The sequence below is a fragment of the Nothobranchius furzeri genome, chromosome 9 (genome assembly GCF_043380555.1).
Source record: "Nothobranchius furzeri strain GRZ-AD chromosome 9, NfurGRZ-RIMD1, whole genome shotgun sequence".
Lineage (NCBI taxonomy): Eukaryota > Metazoa > Chordata > Actinopteri > Cyprinodontiformes > Nothobranchiidae > Nothobranchius > Nothobranchius furzeri.
Genome location: NC_091749.1, coordinates 1,933,002 through 1,951,100, shown reverse-complemented (window position 1 = coordinate 1,951,100; position 18,099 = coordinate 1,933,002). Strand labels below are relative to the sequence as shown.

Sequence of the window (18,099 nt, the reverse complement as noted above, 5' to 3'; positions counted from 1 at the left end):
TGTGTTTGTGTGTATTTAGTTTTCCTTGTAAAGCATAGCCGCTAACCCTAACCCTTACACTCTCCATGTGCAGGCAGAGTGTGTGTTTGTGGGTCCAGGTAACGTGTCGTGCGTGTGCTCTGAAGGCTGGACAGGTGACGGTAAAGTTTGTGTGGAGATCAACAACTGTCAGCTGGATGGCAGAGGAGGCTGCAGCCCAAACGCCGACTGTAATCACATCGGACCCGGACAGGTTGGTCGCCGGCAGCTTAAAATGGTCTCAAACTTTGGGTGTAAGTTCAGTTTGTTGCAGCCTAAACTCCGTCAGTAAATCAGTGTGTGCGGTAAAAACCTGGGGGCATTTATTCTAGTTTACCTTTATATCAGGTGCAGCATGATATTACACTTTAAACTTATGGAAAATGACCAATAAGATGTGATGATTCCATATAATATGAAATATCAACCTGATTGATCTTTGAAGGTTTAATCAGAAGGTTATAGTTACGTTTACTTGTTCAGGGACCATAAACACTTCGTTTTAATTCAGTCAGAGTCAGGATATAGTTCATAAAATGAATTTAATTATTTTTCCTAAACTAATGATTTATAGACATGAATAATGAGATGTGATGTGGTGGATTGGAGGTGATGTAATGTGATGTGTGAGGTGGTGTGATGGAAGTTTTAGCAGAAGCTTCTTTCTACCTGAGAGAACTGGTGAAATCTGGGTGTGAAATTATTTGTTGTTTGGTTATAAACTAGAGAGTTGGTTATTGATAAAAGCCATTAGACGCGACCTGTTGTGTCTGCTACCCTTGTGGAGACCCCCCAGTGCAGATCCAGGCTGTCAGAAGTCGGTTGAACCTCGACGTGAAGGTATCCGAAGCCGTAGATTAGCTCCGATACGACCCGTCCGGTCTTGAGATGCCTCCGAGTCACAACATGAAGCTTGAATGCTCGTCTGCGTTCAAGCTTCATGTTTGGCTCTTCAAAGAGCCGTTTGGCTGTGTCAGCGTGCCAAGAAGCTTTTGACTGGATTTCTAAAGAGATGTCTGAAAATTGCTTGTTCCCGAATTGGCCGGTTCGAGAGTCAGCTAGAAACTGAATTAGTCGGGAAGTAATTCCTGTTTTAATGAGCTCATTATTTATAGTTTCTGGCGTATTTTGGCGTATGTGCCATGTATTGAGGGCTTACCAAAACATTCCTCAGAAGACACGCCTTCTTCAGATACAAAGATGTTTCAACACTTTGTGAACGAGAATCTTTAAAACTCTTATGTGAGGTGAATATTTTCCGGTAAGCCTCCAAGGCCAAAGAGCAGGAAACCTGACGATTAACCTTAATCTGTATCTCATTGTAATGTGTATGAGTGTAAACTATGATTAACTTGTTAAATCAAACACATCTGTGAAATACATGTATCATTGTAAGAACAATATTCCTTTTAAATTAATTTATTTAAACACAGATTATTCAACATTTGATTTAAAAATCTTGTTCATTCACCACATGTGATTATTTAAGCTTATGAGTGTAAAGTCATGGGAGCTTCACTTATTCAGAGTGAAGAACGTTCACATCTGGTGTCCACGCAGAGATCCTGGCAGGAATCCTTGAGCGAGACTCTTTACGTCTCCTGTGAGGAACAATAAGTGGGCAAAGGGTTGTTTTGGGAGTCTGGGCCCCGACAGATGGAGCAGCCGTGGATGCTTATGAAAGGTTATGTTGTGTCAGTTAGATGGTGAAACATCGACCTCTTTGATACGTAACATCTCCTCCTGGCTGGCTCGCTACTTTGTCTCGTGAAAGACTACAAATTAATAGTGACCAATAAGATGTGATGATTCCATATAAATATGAAATATCAACCTGATTGATCTTTGAAGGTTTAATCAGAAGATTCTAGTTACTTTTACTTGTTCAGGGACCGTAAACACACTTCACATTAATTCAGAGATATATAGTTAAAAAAATGAAATTTCATTATTTTTCCTGAACTAATGATACGTGACAAGATGTTACTAAGGAGATGTGATGTGGCGGATGGGAGGTGATGTAATGTTAAGTGTAAGGTGGTGAGATGATATTCTCATGGCCTCAGATAAGAATCTTGTGTCTGTTCTAGTCTTGTTAGATCTCAGTGCTGCCTTTGACACAGTTGATCACAATGTTCTTGTAGAAAGACTTGAACATGTTGTAGGGATCAAAGGAACAGCGCTAGGCTGGTTTAAATCCTACCTGTCTGACAGATTTCATTTTGTAAACGTACATGACAAATCGTCTTCATACTCCAGGGTTACTTGTGGAGTACCACAGGGTTCAGTTGTAGGAGTTGGTAAAGGTAGTGCTTTAAGAGCTGAATACATTACCTCTACTTATGACCAGTAAGCTGTGATATTCTATATAAATATAGAATATCAACCTGCTTGGTCTCTGGATGTTTAATCAGAAGATTCTAGGATTCTTTGTTTATTCAGTGATTGTAGAACACTTCGTCTTGATTCAGGAAAGAGTCAGGTTTATAAAAGTAAGAATTTATTTTTCAAACAATTAAAACATGATAAGTTCACTAATGTTACTGTGATGGATGGATCTGGGTGGATGAAATGTGATGGATGGCGCCTTTGTGTGATTATGACGTTGTCAGAACTTTCATATCTAGAAGAGCTGAGTTCTAGGTGCAAAAGGGAAGAATTTGGTCTGCGTTAAGCTATGAAGTTGATTATTATCAAAAGGCATCAGACGCTGTCTGTGTGTCTACTTCACCCTTTGGAAGACCCTCTTCGTGGAACCGAAGGTCAGAGAGGTCGGATGACCTCTGGCACCGAGGTTGTAGATTACTGTAGCACCAACTCTTCAGTCCAGAGATGTTTTCCGGGTCACAGCAGATGGATGGAAATGTTTGCATCTAGGAGGACTCTTAAGGAGTTGGAACAGTATCAGCTTTGTTCTGCAGGAACCGTTTACTGTGTCAGCAGTAGGCAGCTTTTAGCAGGGTTTTAGCAGCTGGACAAAAATGCTCAGGGTTAAAGAGGTGTCGCTCCGGACGGCCGTTCAGAAGTGCTCTCCAGAACCAAAATGCTGAATGGTGGGAAGCTGGAATGCGACTCCAACTGCTGAATCACTGTAAGTGATTCTGTTTTAATATTCTCACATTATGATTTACTTGGCCAATTGGAGTGTGCCATGTTAGGGGATATTACCAAGACAACCTCAGAAAACACACCTTCTGGAGATACCGGATGCTCTGATTTGGGGTAAAGAAATATCTACAGTGGTGTGAAAAACTGTTTGCCCCATTCCTGATTTCATTCCTGATTTCTTATTCTTTTGCATGTTTGTCACACAAAATGTTTCTGATCCTCAAACACATCTAACCATTAGTCAGATAACCTGTGTGAAAAAGTAATTGCCCCCTTGTTAAAAAATAACCCAACTGTGGTGTTTCACACCAGAGTACAATTTCTGTAGCCACCCCAAGTCTGATTACTGCCACACCTGTTTCAATCAAGAAATCACTTAAATATGAGCTGCCTGACACAGAGAGGTAGACCAAAAGCACCTCAAAAGCTAGACATCACGCCAAGATCCAAAGAAATTCAAGAACAAATGAGAACAAAAGTACTTGAGATCCATCAGTCTGATAAAGGTTATAAAGCCATTTCTAAAGCTTTGGGACTCCAGCGAACCACAGTGAGAGCCATAATCCACAAATGGCAACAACATGGAACAGTGGTGAACCTTCCCAGGAGTGGGCGGCTGACCAAAAGTACCCCAAGAGCGCAGAGACAACTCATCCGAGAGGTCACCAAAGACCCCAGGACTTCTAAAGAGCTGCAGGCCTCACTTGCCTCAGTTAAGGTCAAAGTTCACGACTCCACCATCAGAAAGAGACTGGGCAAAAATGGCCTGCATGGCAGATTTCCAAGACACAAACCACTGTTAAGCAAAAAGAACATTAAGGCTCGTCTCAGTTTTGCTAAGAAACATCTCAATGATTGCCAAGACTTGTGGGAAAATACCTCGTGGACTGATGAGACAACAGTTGAACTGTTTGGAAGGTAAATGTCCCGTTACATCTGGCGTAGAAGTAACGCAGCATTTCAGACAAAGAACACCATACCAACAGTAAAATATGGTGGTGGTAGTGTGATGGTCTGGGGTTGTTTTGCTGCTTCAGGAACTGGAAGGCTTGCTGTGATAAATGGAACCATGAATTCTACCGTCTACCAAAACATCCTGAAGGAGAACGTCCGGCCATCTGTTGGTCAACTAAAGTTGAAGCCATCTTGGGTGCTGCAGCAGGACAATGACCCAAAACACACCAGCAAATCCACATCTGAATGGCTGAAGAACAACAAAATTAAGACTTTGGAGTGGCCTAGTCCAAGTCCTGACCTGAATCCTGTTGAAATGCTATGGCATGACCTTAAAAAGGAGGTTCATGCTAGAAAACCCTCAAATAAAGCTGAATTACAACAATTCTGCAAAGATGAGTGGAACAAAATTCCTCCAGAGCGCTGTAAAAGACTCGTAGCAAGTTATCGCACACGCTTGATGGCAGTTGTTGCTGCTAAGGGAGGCCCAACCAGTTATTAGGTTCAGGGGGCAATTACTTTTTCACACAGGGCAACATAGGTTTGGATATTTTTCTCCCTAAATAATAAAAACCATCATTTCAAAACTGCATTTTGTGTTTACTTGTGTTATCTTTGACTAATGGTTAAATGTGTTTGATGATCAGAAACATTTTGTGTGACAAACATGCTAAAGAGTAAGAAATCAGGAAGGGGCAAATAGTTTTTCACACCACTGTATGTCATGAATTTAACTGCACTTTAATTTGTCCTCGTGTCTGGTGCAGGTGACGATTGCCTTGTCATATCAAACATTACTGCTTACCATATATATAAATCAATGTAATACTACTTTTCATTTCAATAATTCAAGCACAGATTAATGAAACATTATTATTATTATCCATATAACATTTGTTCATTTCATTTCATGAATGATCAACTAATAAGCTGAAGCAGTCCTCCTATTATAGAGAGTGGGCACTCCTGTGGTGTTATCAGAGAAGGCTTTGTTTGGGAACTCAAGCTGACAATGTGTTCCTGAAATGTCAACAAGGTTGCAGTATCCTTCTGGCTTCAGGAAGATAGAGTGTAAAATCCACTTTAGGGGATCGAATTAAGTCTGCAGATGACCAGTGGCATCTAGGTAAATATGTAGGTGGAAAATGACCATTTCTGGACATTACACAGTGCTTGGACCAATTCTTTTTACTATATATATGCTCCCAATTGGTAAAATCATTAGACAGCATGGGATAAACTTCCACTGTTATGCTGACGATACTCAGTTATATTTATCCATTAACCCTGATGAACCTAATCGGTTGGGTAGATTACAGGCTTGTCTTGAGGACATAAAAAATTGGATGACTCTAAACTTTCTGCTTTTAAATCAAGACAAGACGGAAGTTCTCATCTTTGGACCAGAAATCCAGAAAAGGAAATTGCTTAGTCAATCACCTGACCTGAATGGCATTACATTAATCTCCGAGAACAAAGTAAGGAACCTTGGTGTTATCTTTGACCAGGACATGTCATTCAAATCCCAGGTTAAACAGGTTTGTAGGATTTCCCTTTTCCACCTTCGGAATATTGCTAAGATTAGAAGCATCCTTTCCAGGAGTGATGCTGAAAAACTAGTTCATGCATTTATTACATCAAGACTGGATTACTGTAATCCATTACTCTCAGGAAGTCCACAGAATGTAGTTAAAAGTCTTCAGCTTGTCCAAAATGCTGCAGCTAGAGTTCTGATGAGAATTAAAAAGAGAGATCATATCTCTCCTGTCTTAGCTTCCCTACATTGGCTGCCTGTTAAATTCAGAATAGATTTTAAGATCCTTCTTCTCACATATAAAGCTCTTAATAATCAAGCTCCATCATACATCAGTGATCTGATTGTTCCATATGTTCCTAACCGAGCACTTCGCTCTCAGACTGCAGGTCTACTGGTGGTTCCAAGAATATCTAAACTTAGGATGGGAGGCAGATGTTGAGGTCAGGTTTAATTCTAAGCACACATTTTTTTTTACTCACTTCCTGTCTGCTTCACCTGCAACTCTTCTAATTTTACTACTGCCAGTGGTTGTGGATGACGTCTGCTAATGTAATTTTCTACTAAGTTACAATCAATCAGTGTGAGTTGACCAAAAGTTCCGCTCAGCTACTCCAAGTACCAAGCCCTGATCAGGAACGCAGAAAGTTCCTGAAAACAGCCTGGAAAATGGCCTTTCGGCCAGCCTGGACAAATGGAGACACGTGCATAATGTAAAGTTGCTGTAAATTTACCCCAAAACTCTGATAATGTAAACAAACGTTAATCCATGTTTTAGGCATTTTCTTACATGTTTAAATAAAGATTATCTTACATGTTTCAGCTAGTGTCTCTAGCCGTCGTCAGAGATCACTGGTGATGGTGGCATCACTTCCTTTTATCAGCGGGCAGCAGAGGATGGTGTCGCCCTCTACTGCCCACATCCACCTTGCTGATGACGCAGTCCCCTGAGTGATCCAATGTGAATGTTCCATCATCTATGTTCATGGTCCTGTGCAAGCGCCTTCTTATTTCTATCGCTTCTTTAATCCATCTTTTATATTTGTTGTTCTGTGTTTATGATCCGTGTACTGTCCCAGTCCATTGTAGGATCGTCTCTTGTGCAGTGTTCTGTTACAGCTGATTTCTTCATTGTACTTTCTGCTTGTTCGACTTGTTCCCCTCTCACGCTCCCTTTGATGTTCTATTGTCATGTGTTGAGTTGACGCCCGATTTCTCCTATCTATGTTTTATTCAATTCAATTCAAAAATATTTTATTAATCCCAGAGGGAAATTGATTAATCCCAGAGGGACATTGATTAATCCCAGAGAGACATTGATTAATCCCAGAGGGACATTGATTAATCCCAGAGGGACATTGATTAATCCAAGAGGGACATTGATTAATCCCAGAGGGACATTGATTAATCCCAGAGGGACATTGATTAATCCCAGAGGGACATTGATTACAGGGTCTGCATGGTATTTCAATACGACTCCACATTATGTATCTGTTTATATTTTGTCCTTTGGGTGTACTAATCCTTTTCTCACGGTCATGTATGGTTTTGTTGGTGTGCCGATATAATGTTTTTTTTATTGTTGCTATTATATTGTGTTATGCCTTTGATTTATGGAAGGTTAGTACTGGTTCTGGTCTTTCTGCATTTCTGGTTCTTTTTTCTTTTCTATTGTTCTTTTTTCTTTTCTATTGTAGTTTGTAGTTTTCCTTTTCTCATTGCCCAAGTTGGGTATCCGCAGGTTTTTAGTTTTGTGTGTGTCGGTCCTCCAGTTTGTGATCTTGCTCTTCTGTTATTATACATATTTGCTATGTGGTATAATGTTCCAATAACTGACATTTTATGTATGATGGGATGTTCTGATGTCCATAATAAGAGGCGGTCCGTGTGCTGGTTTCCTGTATGTGTTTATTTTTAGGGTTTTGTTCATCTGCCTGATTATACTCATGTCCATGAACGTTGTTGCTGTTGTTTTTTTCTTCTTCATGTGTAAACTTTAAGTTGTTGGGTGATGTCAATGCTGTTCAGGTGTTTTGTTAGTGTCTACGGCTGATAGTGGGTTTCCCATGGTGAAGCCTTCTACTTGTTTGTACATGGTTCCGTTTTAAGTGAAGTAGGTGGAGTTAGCTACCAGTTCAATCAAACGTGCTGTGTAGTCTTCTGTGAGTTTTGTCCTTTACTGTAAAGTTTGGTCTTGTCTGATCCTGTTAACTACCATAGTGGTGGTTGTGTGGGCTGGTGTTTTTGTGAACAGGGATGTAAGTAACACCATCAGTGTGTCGTCATTTGTTAGTTCGGTGCTGTTTTACAGTGTTGATCTGTGTTACCTTATGGTGGGCTGATGATCCTGCCTACTTCTTTTGTTATGTACGTGTAGTTGTTCGCATGCTGTCAACTATTGGTCTCAGTGGAGTATTCTGTTTACGCGTTTTTGGGGTTCCATAAATTCTTGTAATTATGTTTGCTGTTGGATTGGAATCCATTGTTTATACATTTCTTCTGTTATTTTACCTTTCCCCTGCAGTGGTTTTAATAATTGTTTTCATGTTTTTCTTAATATCCTGTTTTGGGTCTTTTTTAAACCATTTTGTATGTTTCTGTCTACATGTGAAGAAGAAAAAGACAACAGCATAACGTTCAAGGACATGAGAATAACCAGGCAGACGGACGAAGCCCTAAAAATAAACACCTACAGGAAACCAACACACGGAGCAATAATTATTGTGGACATCAGAACATCCCATCATAAATAAAATGTCAGTTATCAGAACACTATACCACAGAGCAAATATAATAACAGAAGAAAAATACCGCAAACTGGAGGACTGACACATACAAGCACATGAAAAACCTGCAGATACCCAACATGAATAATAATAATTTTTTTACTACAATCAACAATTGAAAAGATAAAAGAACCAGAAAAACAGAAAGATCAGAACCAAAAGCAGTAATAACCCTTCCACATATCTAAGGCATAACAGAAAAAATAGTAACAATGATGACAAAGCATCGTGTCAACACCAACAAAACCATACATGACCGTGAGAAAAGGATTAGTACACCCAAAGGACAAGATTTAAACAGATGCATATTGTGCAAACTGTAATAATACAGACACGAGAAACCGGATGTCAACTCAACACGTGAAATCGAACTTCAAAGAGCGTGAGAGGGAGACAAGTCAAACATCACAAGAGCAGCCAAACAAGAAGCAGAAAGTGATTTAAATAAATCAGCTGTAACAGAACACCGCACGATGGACTGGGATGGTACACGGGTCATAAACACAGAACAACAAAAACACAAAAGATGGATCAAAGAAGCAACAGAGATAAGGAAAGGTGGACTCAGGACCGTGAACAGAGACGATGGAACACACATTGGATATCTCACGGGACCGTGTCATCAGTAAGGAGGCAGTAGAGGGCGACACCGTCCTCTGCTGCCCGTGGATAAAAGGAAGCGACACAACTATCACCAGCGATCTCTGAGGATGGCTAGAGATGCTAGCTGAAACATGTATGGTACATAAATAATTTTTACTAAACTGTTTAAGAAAATAACTAAAACATGGATTAGAGACATAAACACAGTATGAACGCACAAAAGAGGGAAGCACACCTTTTTACTCAGTAAAGAACTTTTTTGTCTGCTTTGTCCCCAAGAAATGACCTCTAATCAGCCTGTTTTGTCTTCAGAGTGAGTGTGTCTGCAAGACGGGCTATATGGGCAACGGGAAAGTGTGTGATCTTATCAGCCCCTGTCTCACCAATAACGGAGGCTGCCACGACCTGGTACATGCACACACACACACGCACACACACACACACACACACACACACACACACACACACACACACACACACAGCTTGTACAGCTCAGGATTTTGAAGTTTTCCACACCTGAGCTGTCAATCTGGTTCAGCTGCATGAACTTCTTCATGGAGGGAGGAGAGGCAGAGCCTCTTTCTGGGAAGCCCCTGTCCAACGTGTTGAATTTGGGGAGATGCCAGTCTCCAGCCCCCGGGTCAGGCAAGGCCGTAACACACAAGTTACAACAGAGTAGGGAAACTGATATTGTGACTTTAAAAAGTGACTAAGTTCAGGTTCTTTACAAAATTTCCCAAAACAGCTTTCTGCCGATGGCGTTGACAGGAGAACAGTCTGCACTTAACAAGTGTAACCCTCTCTAGGCCAGGCAATTCATACTAGGTCCGTCCACAGAGCCAAAGTGCGTGAATAAAACACAATCAGACTTTATTTTCCAGAATAAACATGTTTATTAAAAAAACAAGATTTAATAATATCTATTAAGGTATTACCTTCATATTTATATTTATTTATATCCATCCATCCATTGTTTGAACCCGCTTTGTCCACGTAGGGTCACGGGGGGCGGTCAATGGGCAGTCAGGCGGGGTACACCCTGGACAGAGAGCCAGTCCATCGCAGTATTTATTTATATATTTTTAAATATTATATTTTATAGTATTATGACAAGAATTACTAAACACAATACCAAGTACAATAAATGGAAAAAGATAACACAAAATATATCCCGTGATTTCCAGAGTCCACAAGTATTTATGAGAGATCTCCTTTGACAGTCCGACCTGCAGTCCTAACCTTTTTATCCAGCCGTGAGACTGTGTAGGATCAAGATGATGAACAGTTGTCACATCAGGAGTCCTACCACATCACAGTGGTTATGCGTGGCGTAAATCATATTTACCAAGACTCACTATGCAGAAATCACAAATCCAAGCAAATGGTTTAAGTGCACTTAGGTCAAAACTCAACCATAACAAGACAGCCAGGCCACGTTCACTTAGGTTCACATGATTACGTTGTACAACTACTTTCCATACACTCTCAAGACAAATCTATCCTCTCACAATTATAATAAATAAATCGCAGCGACTCACCACTGAGTAGATGTGTCCGGTTACAGCGAGAGTGTGTGAACGATGGCTGGTGATCTGCTGCTGTGTAGCAAACAATCAGTGAGGCACACACTTACAGTGACTGCAAAAGCCACTCAAGCAAACACACTCACCGTTGCATCACTCCCGTTCAGACTGCTCCACATTAGACATGAGTATGAGTTCGGACTGGTGTTCAGTCGATACACAATGACACTAAATCACCAGTTCCAATACGCCACAGCGGGAGCGACTGGGAATAGACCGTCATGAGACCGGTCACCCCACTGATAATGTGTTGTTGCAATAGTGATGCTGCCGCGTGGAGAAACAGCTGATGCGCGCTCTCAGCGTTGACGTGGAAACATGTAAATGCTGAACGTAGTTTGTGATGAGAGATTTGATGCTACAGCAGTTGGATGCTATTTGACTAATACAGTTTTCATTTGTCAGGCAAAATGTGAGCAGAGAGAAGGTAGAGTCCACACCTGTACTTGTCCTGATGGCTACGCTGGAGATGGAAACCTCTGCTATGGATCATTACTGGATGTAAGTCTTCAGACCCACAGTAGGATGCAGTCAGACGCTTATAATCTTACTGCCTGTTTTAAAGAGCCTTTACTAAGGCTACTTACTTCATTTATTTATTAATAAAGCATCTTTCACAGCCCAATGTTCTCAACGCAACCAATAGGTAATAATAACGGTTTAAAAACCAATAAAAAAGCACAAGAACAAGAAAAACTATTCAAATCAAGGTTGCAATCCTCAAAGCTGGAAGGGCCTGAACATAATAATGGGTCTTCAGGCACCTACCTAATAGTCAAAGGAAACTCATTCCAGAGCTTTGAAGCCAAAACTGCAAACGCACGATCCCCCTCGATCTGCACCCAGAGCGAGGGACGATCAACATCTCCTGCTCAGCTGAGAGAACACGGCAGGACAGGACACGTCGAAGCAGCAGTGCAGAGGAGTAGTCGAGTCTGGACAGGACAAAGGCATGAATGGCACACTGTAGGTGCTTTCTAGACAGCATGGACTTGATCCTGGCTAAGCATCACAGCTGGATCACACAACTGTGTTCATTAGTGCTTCATATTTTAGGGCAGAGTCAATTTTTACACCAAGACTGGTGACAATTTCCCTTTCACAGTATGCCAGAAAGCACAGGTCCAGAAAAGAGGCGGAGCCCTCTACTCTACCAAAGCTGAGAATTATGAGTTCAGTTTTTGAATTGTTCAGATGTAAAAAGTTAGCAGCCATCCAGGACCCAACATCTTTTAGGCAGTCCAAAAGTGGAGAAGGATACCATGATGGACCATGTTAACGGCCGCAGACAGATCCAGCAGCAAGAAAACCACATCATCCATGATACTTGCCAAATAGTTATAAGGATATGAGGATAAACGGAGTAGGAAGTGACGCCACCACCAGCTTGCAGTCGGCAAACTAAACGTCAGCAAGGTCAAGAGAAACCTTTCCTGTGTTTTAAGAAGAACCAAAAATGGAATTAGAAACTAAACACAGTAAGAACACACCAAAGATGAGGAGAGCAGTCTCAGTACTGTGACCGGCCCTGAACCCTGACTGGAAAGTCTGACTTGACCCACTCTCCCTGTGAGATAAGCTAAGATATGTGTAGCAACATGATATAAAGGTACAATACAACCAGAAAACAGTCACTAGATAAAGTCAGATAAAAGAGCAAAAATACGACAATTTGGGCAATATGCAACATAGCAGCAAGTGAGTCATGGGAGTTCAACTACTCTACTTGACAGTAACTCCCTCCACCTGTGCAACACATTCTCACACCCTAAGCGTCGGAAACAAACGCTTGGTCAGCCACCCTCCACGTCAGACCCCAGACGCCAAAAGTGCCCTTTTTTGTTACTTATGTGCGAAAAGGGGTTTTCCCTTTTCTAACTGCAGATCCCAATGCAGCGTAAAACTGACGTGATGGGATGTCCGCTGATGCGGCACCGAACCAGCTCATTTAACCACACCTAAACCTTAACGTTTCGCTATTCATAACCTTCCCCTCACCCTCATCCTAACCTTTACCCTCTTGCTACCTAAAACGTTACTCTCACTGTGACCAAGCGTTTGTTTCTCCTGCATTCTGACTCTGACAGTCAGAGTCTGACTGTCAATTTTCGTATTTGCCGCCCAAGGGGAACGTTAGAACATACCATCTGGCGAGGGGGAGGTTACACATACCCTCTACTTTTAACCTCCCCCTTGGTAGTTGAAACCTCCCCCTCGCGTTGGCTCGGTCCAAACTCGACCAATCACGAGGCGGCTCCTGCCGTTCACCTCATAGAGCCGGCTTTTAGAGCGACCATCACTAACGTGTTCGGGATGGGGTGAGGGGAAGGTTAAATAAGAGGATAAGGTTAAGGTGAGGTACAATGAGCTTGTTTGGTGCCCTGGCTGCGGACATCCCATCACGTCAGTGTAACGCTGCATTGGGATCTGCAGTCAAATAAGGGAAAAACCCCTTTTCACACATAAGTAATGAAAAAGGGCACTTTTGGCATCAGGGGTCTGACGTGAAGGGTGGCTGACCAAGCGTTTGTTTTTGACGCGCTGGGAGTGAGAACGTGTTGACCTGTGAGGTAACTTACTTTACTGGTGACTTACCTCAGTCCTACGGCACCAGTGTCATGCTTTATAAACTGATGCAAACTGATTAAGAATAATCTCCATGTTTTCATAGTTATTTCACAATGTCAAGGAGCATGTGTGTACTTTTAGATGTGTGCATGTGCACGATTTTACGGAACGTCAGCTGAGTGAATGTTCTGCTACACTGAGTTTAGCTTTAGGATATCAGCTGGTTTGTGTTTGCAGTCTCTACAAACCTATGGATACTGTGTGTGTGTGTGTGTGTGTGTGTGTGTGTGTGTGTGTGTGTGTGTATGTAGGAGCTGGACATGAATACCAAGCTGCACAACTTCTACAAATTGATCCAGGTGTGTATGACTCAAGCTTTTCTGTGTTTAAACTGAAAATAATTCCTGCAGAGCTTCAAACTTTGTGGGACCTGTGGAGCCGTAACAAGATATTTTCATTAAAAGTTGGAGTTAGAGACAAGTCTTGTCTCCTGTAAAGACGAGACTTGTGAGGGGACCTTGGCGTTGTGGGCCAGATATGGATAATGATATGTCAGGAGATATTTAATTATCTCTTCCTCTTGATGTCATTCAATTCAAAGATACTTTATTAATCCCAGAGGGAAATTAGAGTTTCAGTACACACAATTCTGAGATCAGACATGCATAGGCAAGACACATGACAAGAATTGGTGACTGTGGTCATTCGCAACCCTGAGTCGCTCTACCTTAATAGAGATCATACGGTTTACATGAGGATTGGATCAGGTGGAGGGAAAAAAATGTACTTCAGAGTTACCCTCCACAGGGAGGGCAGCTTTGCTAGGCAAACAGCACCTCAGACAGAAATGCAACAGACTTCAGACAACACAACATAAGTGTCCACTAGGTGGGATGGTGGGGTTTTGGGACTCTCCACACGTCAGCAGCAGCAGCCGCGATAAGCAGTGCTCGTATTATCTCTGAGCTCCGGGAGTGAGCCAATATTCCTCGACAGCTCATTAATTTTCCGGTAAGTCAGGTAACCTCCAAGGCCAAAGAGCAGGAAACCTGACACCAGCACCACGGATATCCAGACATCTTCAGAATCCTCTATAAACAGCTGAGAGAGCCAAATCAGGTTCCACTGTTTCCAGGAGTCCATGATGTGCCCAACTGGATGTGTCCCAGAGGGGCACCCGGGAGCCCCTTCTCCCGTTCTTATCGTTGAGAAAATTTTGTCAATCGCGTTGAGTGACCAGCTGACCAGGTCCATTTTTAATAATTTCCAGTTTCCAGAAAAAATGTAGAAGCGCCGTACACCCAAAGACAGACAAAGAGCCTTGGGGATAAGATAGGGAGGATAGGAGGAAAAAAGCGTCTGTACTCTCCAAGAGCCGGAAGAAGAGAGCATGGGTGTCATGACACCAGCCGGTGTCGTGGGTGGAAAGCACACAGTTAACCTTTGGCACACTGATGGAGCAGGCTGTGGAAAAATACATGGCCTTGCCCTATGTTACATATCCCCCCTTTCCAATGAATTGGGGTCATGAACAGAAGAACACAAGTCCTTGAAAAAAGTAGAAGGCCATGAGGACATAGTACATGTAAATAATGTGAGATCCAAGGTAAAGACACACTGCAGATGAAAGAGTGAGGTTATCCAACCACCCCACACAGCAGACGTCAGCATAAATCCCAATCAGCAATTATAATCCAAACATAACGGCCTCTACCGAATGGGACCAATGCCATGTCAAAGACCAGAGTACTCATTTATCAACCGTACTTGTGCACAGATCTGTGCGTATGTCGTGCATAGGAACATTTGTATGCATTGTGTTGTGTTCATCATTTTGTACCTGATCTTGGAAAATGTAAGAAAACTTCAGACCATGCATACGAACAGCATCTAGTTGTGGAACTGCAACACCGAAGATCTCACTCATCCATAAATTATTTTACCCAATACATAATTATATATAATATTTATTATTATTATAATATTATATATTATTATTATTTTGGTGGAAAAACAGCTGTGTCACATAAGTGGTGTTAAAACACCCGACAGGAGTCTGACATTGTAGAAAGGATTTCATGTTTTTTGTAATTCCAAATGTTACTCTTCCCATTTTTATATTCTTAATAAATTTTAAATAATTAATATTATTTTAATTTAATTATATTATATGGTACTATGTTTTAGTCCTTCTGATTTTGCATGATATGCCCCAGATTAAAGATTGTTTCTTATTAATATTAATAATAATATTAAGGGTTCGTCAGAGCGTGCTCTCTGGTGTTGGCGTGTTTCCGTGACAGGAGATCCATCTGGACCTGTGCTGGGATCTGGGACCCTTTGTGGAGCGAAAGATAAACTGCACAAATCTGCTTTCAGTCCATTTGTTTTTTAAATTACAGCGATGAGAACCTCCCAGAACCTCCTTTGCTCCCCAACTGTAACAAGACTGAATGGCAGTTCAGAAAAGGCTGCACTCTTTGAAGTTTCCAAATAAAACTAACCAAACAGAATGACTCCTTAAATGTAAAATCTCTACGATTTATCAGATTAAAGTTTTTCTTTCTTCCTGACAGGAACCGCTCCTCTGTCTCACCTAACTTGTTTGGTTCTTTTGCGCCTCTGCAGCCCAATCTTGCAACAAAATATAATTTTTTTCCCCTCAGGTAGAATGCAGGGAATCCCCTTACGTGCTGAGGATGTTGCATGACCAAATATGGTTAATTGAGGGAGTTTCTGTATGTAAATGACTGAAAACAAACACAAGCACCTGGGTACGCACAGGTGGGATTTATCATCAGGTGAGTGCGGAGGAACATGCACACGACAAGCCACCACACGTGTCATAAATCAGGTTTTTCACCGTTCGTATGAACATTCTAAATTTCTTTCATTGGAAGGAATTTAGGAATATTTCTATGAACGTTTGCTGAATGAGGCCCCAGGAACCATCATAATCCAGGGTAATCCATACCAATCCAGGGTCCTCATTTATCAAACGACTGTAGAAACTGTCCCATATTCCCTCCTACAACCAAAATGTAGAATGTATGAATGAACAGTCAAAAGACTGATTTGTGAAATGTGCAGTGGCCTCTCGTACGCATGTTCCTCCGCAGTCGTGTGATGATAAATCCCACCTTTACCCAGCGTACCCAGGTGCTCGGGACCATTCAGTTCAGATTACCCACCCTTTTTGGAGACCTTGGAGGAGGTGCTGGAGAGCGCTTCTCCGGCGACTCCTTCGCTCTGCTGGGGGACTTTACCGCTCACGTGGGCAATGACAGTGAGACCTGGAGAGATGTGGCTGGGAGGAACGACCCCCCGATCTGAATCTGAGCAATGTTTTGTTATTGGACTTCTGTGATCATCATGGATGGTCGATAATTGTCGCGAGCCAAGCCACCGGGCTAAATCTGGGTGTTCAATCTCAAGGCCTTGGCTCACGATACTAGATGGTGGGCTTGACCTCAGACTCCTCTAGACGAACACCTTTACTCTGTGGAGAGATATTTTACCTTGTGCAACCTCGGCTTTTAATTCTGGTAAAGTCACCTTTATTTTACTGTAGGAAGACTCTTTCTGTATCAGAACACCCTGCATGAGCTCATCACGCTCAAAACAGACCCTCGTCAGCTTCTCCTCTGAACAGGAGAACGCTGATGTAACAACCTGGGATGGAATGAAGCAACCAGCAAACTTACCTTTTGCTCTGCCAGAGATGGAAAGGAGGCACCCACAAATTACTTTTAATTCCTTCCCAAAGAAGGGAAAAGTTTATTCCACACACAAAAAGGAAAAAAGGTAACCCAACACTAGGAAGAACAGCTTAGGCTAATTAGGAAAAGTTCTTATCAAAAAACCCGAGATACTAGCAGATCCAAAGACGAGTATCCGGTACGGATAAAGCATTTTTGACGAATACGAGCATGAGACGAGTAAACCTCGTAAATATCTGTAATCGTGCTGAAGGAAAATCCTCATTGGGTAACTGACTGTCTTCACGCTCTGTGATTGGCCAGTCACATAGAGCGCCCGCCCCTCCCTACACACAAAACTCTCTAGCCGGCCGGGAGCGCAGTCCGTCCGGCTCATCCACACACACACACACACACACACACACACACACACACACACACACACACACACACACACAGACACACAGACAGTAACGGATCTCGCTGTGATTGCTTCACTGTTGCTCACGTTTCTTCAGTTTTCCCTAGGTTTTCTTCAGCTCGCCTCTTTTTCGGTTGAAGATTTAAAGTTACTTTTTTCGTAACTTACATGGTGCATTTGACAAGACAGAGCTGACGTGCTGCATTAACTCACTACCTCCGCTCTGGTCGGGTTTTTTATTTTTTTACTCCCTCTCTCTCCCTCTCACCCTCCCTATTTCTCTCTCTCAGACACACACACCTTAATCCACATTGTTTTGTTTAACTTTGTGGGGCAAAATGCCAAGAACGTGAAGAAAAAATAAGTTTAATCAAATTAAAATAAAAAAATATATATAAAGTTGTGTCTGGTTCTAGCATTTCATATTTCCTAGTTCCTACTGCATGAGTTCAGATGTATTAATCCATGCACTTAAATAATAATGTTCTGATTTTATTGAAACACTTGTTCTGTAATAGTTTCTTTACTATTGTGATCAAAAACATTTAATCTCAATTCTGAGGCTGCTCTGTAAATAGTTTTCAAATAAACAATACACATAGCAACTTCTGATCATTCCATATCAATTTCAGACTTAAAATGATACATTGATGTAAACCACACCCACTTCTGGTTTAACCACGCCCACTTCCGGGTTATGCCACGCCCATTCCGAGTACAGATACAGATAGTGGTGTACTCGCTCATCCCTATTAAATATCCCAAGATATTTGTCTGTATCAACATTTTGATCAAAAGTCCAATCAATAAACTAATATAATTATCA

The 18,099-nt window shown here is 41.8% G+C and overlaps 1 protein-coding gene across 2 annotated transcripts in view; it reads left to right on the top strand.

Annotated features, from left to right (window-relative positions):
* stab1 (stabilin 1) overlaps positions 1 to 18,099 on the top strand; it is a 263,769-nt gene that overhangs the window by 90,939 nt on the left and 154,731 nt on the right. For both annotated transcript variants that reach the window (XM_070554590.1, XM_070554589.1), the window contains exons 25-28: positions 74 to 232; positions 9,316 to 9,411; positions 10,992 to 11,087; positions 13,466 to 13,513. In XM_070554590.1, the coding sequence (XP_070410691.1) occupies positions 74 to 232; positions 9,316 to 9,411; positions 10,992 to 11,087; positions 13,466 to 13,513 (399 nt within the window). The remainder of the gene's footprint in view (positions 1 to 73; positions 233 to 9,315; positions 9,412 to 10,991; positions 11,088 to 13,465; positions 13,514 to 18,099) is intronic.